This window comes from Orycteropus afer, unplaced genomic scaffold (assembly GCF_000298275.1).
Source record: "Orycteropus afer afer isolate SDZICR_OR568_19922 unplaced genomic scaffold, OryAfe1.0 scaffold00358, whole genome shotgun sequence".
Lineage (NCBI taxonomy): Eukaryota > Metazoa > Chordata > Mammalia > Tubulidentata > Orycteropodidae > Orycteropus > Orycteropus afer.
The window spans coordinates 644,646-647,444 of NW_006921945.1; the positions used below are offsets into that span (position 1 = coordinate 644,646).

A 2,799-nucleotide genomic window follows, 5' to 3' on the forward strand; every position below is an offset into this window, starting at 1 on the left:
AATTTGCTCTGTAAACTTTCACCCAAATCATACACACACACAAAAGAGTGACTGTTCCCTGGGGAACCTTCTGTTGGATCTGGATCCTGTTGTGCTGCCTGCCAATCTTGGGCTCGTCAGTCCCTGCAGCTCCACGAGTCAGGAACGGGCTCCAGCTTGACATTTGGCCCATGGACTTGGGACTTGCCAGCCTCTCTAACCGTGTGAGCCATTTTCCAGAGATCAACTTCTCTCTCTATATATACATATATAAGCTTGACTGGTTTTGCTTCTCTAGAGAACCTAGCCTAAGGCAACATTTCCGGGACCCAAATCTGTTTGTTGGCCTTAATACATGCACCTTCATGGACGTTCTCATACTTCCATTACGTGAGAAGGGAGGGGATTGCCCACAGTAAGTGCTCAACCAAGTTTTTCTGCAGGAAAAATTGCTAAAAGTACACTTGGTAGGTCAAATGTATGCAGACATCTTGGGTGCTTCACGGACACTGCCAGGCTGGTGCTGGAAAGAGCACCATCCATAGGAAGGTGCTGAAGGCCCGCGAGGCGGCCCGTCCCCCGCCCGCCATGACGCTTTGGAGCTTCTGACTGTGTGGCAGTTCAGCAGTTACCATTCTACAGTGACCTCGGGCAGTCTCTGTTCCTTCACCTCAAAGGTACAGACGGAGATGGTATCTGCCATCAGTGGAGCTGCGAGGGTCTCGTGAGTCCTGTGTGAACTTGTCAACAGTGGCCAGGGACTGGTAGCGGCCACTGCACAGAGGCTGTAGTTTACTCCTCCTGTGCCTTTCTGTTCCTGTCCTTCACCCATTTCTGGCTGATTCCTAAGAGGTCCCTGGGCGGCACAAGCAGTTTGTGCTCAGCTACTGGCCTCTAGGTTGGTGGTGAGTGCACCCTGATGTGCCACAGAAGAAAGGCCTGGTGATCTGCTTCCACATCCGTCCATCACACTGGGAACTGAGATGCTTCTCTACATCCTGTACAAGTTCTCGACGGTAATCCCCGCGACTCCCCCAAGCATGTCAGTGGTTCCATCTGTCACACATAATTTTGAAGCACACTGGACACTGCTTAGAAGGTAAAGGAGCCGGGCTCTCCAGCTCTCTGCAATGGCCACATTCTACCTTCCTCGTCAGAAAAACACTGGCTGTTAGCATACTCTGAATATCCACACAGGAAGTGACCGCCTCCCTCCTGTCAAGCTCCAGCTGCCAGTTTCCAGGCGCTTCTAACCTGTGACTGCACTACTCTGATATGCGTAAAAGTCGCAGATTGTCATGGATGCACAGTCAGGGATCACGTTCCTATTGTTGTTGTTGTTATGTGCCGTCGAGTCAAACCCGACTCATAGCGACCCCTCCTTGGGTTTCCGAGGCAGTATCACTACGGAAGTAGGATTGCCCAACCTTCCTTCCGAGGAGTGGCTGGTGGGTTTGAACCGCCAGCCGTCTGGTTAGCAGGCAAGTGTCTTAGCCACTATGCTACCAGAGCTCCCACGTTCCTATTAGCACCCTCATTAATATGAATTACTAAGGTGTTCACTACACCAGGGGTCAGCCAACCTTTCTGTAAAGGGCCACACAGTAAAGGCTTTGGGACACCACGGGCCAGGCAGCCTGTCGCACCTCTGCCGTTGTAGCATGAAAGCAGCCAGCCAGCGTGTTAATGATGCCGTTGATAGTGTAGTTATTTACCCTTGGATAAAGCCTTACCAATGGATACTGAAGGAAGAATTTCACGTACTTCTCATGTGTCCCCAGATCCCACTCCTTTTTCTCCCCAACCGTTTAAAACTGTGAAAACAACCCACAGTCCCCGGGCTACACACCAGCAGCGTGGTCTCCTGACCCTGCTTCACCCCCGCTGTCCTTCAGAGCACTGTCCACGGCAGCGCCACCCTGCGGGCCTGCTGGCAACAACAGGCCTGTCACGTCTGTGCCTTGCACTGCGCACACTGTGAGCTGCTCCCGGCTCTGGGGCACTGATGGGGGCTGGTGCAACTGAGGGACTGCTTTTCATTGTATTTAACTGTAATTAATTTTACTTAATTCTAATTAAACAGCCACACAGCTAGGTCTGCCACACTGGACAGTGAGGTCTATAGACTAAACGCAAATAAAACCTACTGGGGGCCCTCACACTCAACACAGTCACAGAAATAACGGGATTTACCTGAGTCAAAGCCACACACTTTTACCCCAGGACGGATGGGCAAAGCTGACTTAGCTCTGAGAGGCCTTCCGCCCTCAGCGTTTGGAAGCCGGAAGCTGCCAAGTTCCCTGGAGCCAGCAGAAGGCTGGCAGATGGCCAAGCCCCTGCTCCGTCAGCCCCGCCAGGCCATGGCTCCTTACAGCCACCCATTGCCCGGCTTGCCCCTGTCCTTCCCACTCTACCCCCACAGGGCAGAACAGAAAGGAACCGAGTCAGAGGGAGAACACACGGTCTGTCATCTTCCAGGCACTCAACGCTCTTCCACTATAACCCGCCAACACACCCACCGCCAGGTCCAGCATCCGGTTCCGCGTCGTGATGGACAGCTCGATGGTGGACAGCTGCACCTCCTTCCAGACCTCGGGGCGCAACTCTTGGGAAGGGGCTGCGCAAGTCCAAAAGACACAGGTCAGTGCACCCACCCCTCCACTCACCAGAGAGCCCTCACAGCAGAGCACCCACTCACCCACTCACTAGAGCACCCCATCTGCCCACCAGTGTCCCCCCCACCCACCAGAACGTGCCCCAGAGCACCTCCTCCCCACCCACTAGAGCACCCCACCCACCTGCCAGGGCATCCTCCACCCG

General features: G+C 54.0%; 1 protein-coding gene across 1 annotated transcript in view; it reads right to left on the reverse strand.

The window, feature by feature from the left end:
- Window positions 1-2,799, reverse strand: part of AGK (acylglycerol kinase) — a 100,304-nt gene that overhangs the window by 16,394 nt on the left and 81,111 nt on the right. The window contains exon 12 of the mRNA XM_007952781.1: window positions 2,499-2,596. Coding sequence (XP_007950972.1) covers window positions 2,499-2,596 — 98 coding nt within the window. The remainder of the gene's footprint in view (window positions 1-2,498; window positions 2,597-2,799) is intronic.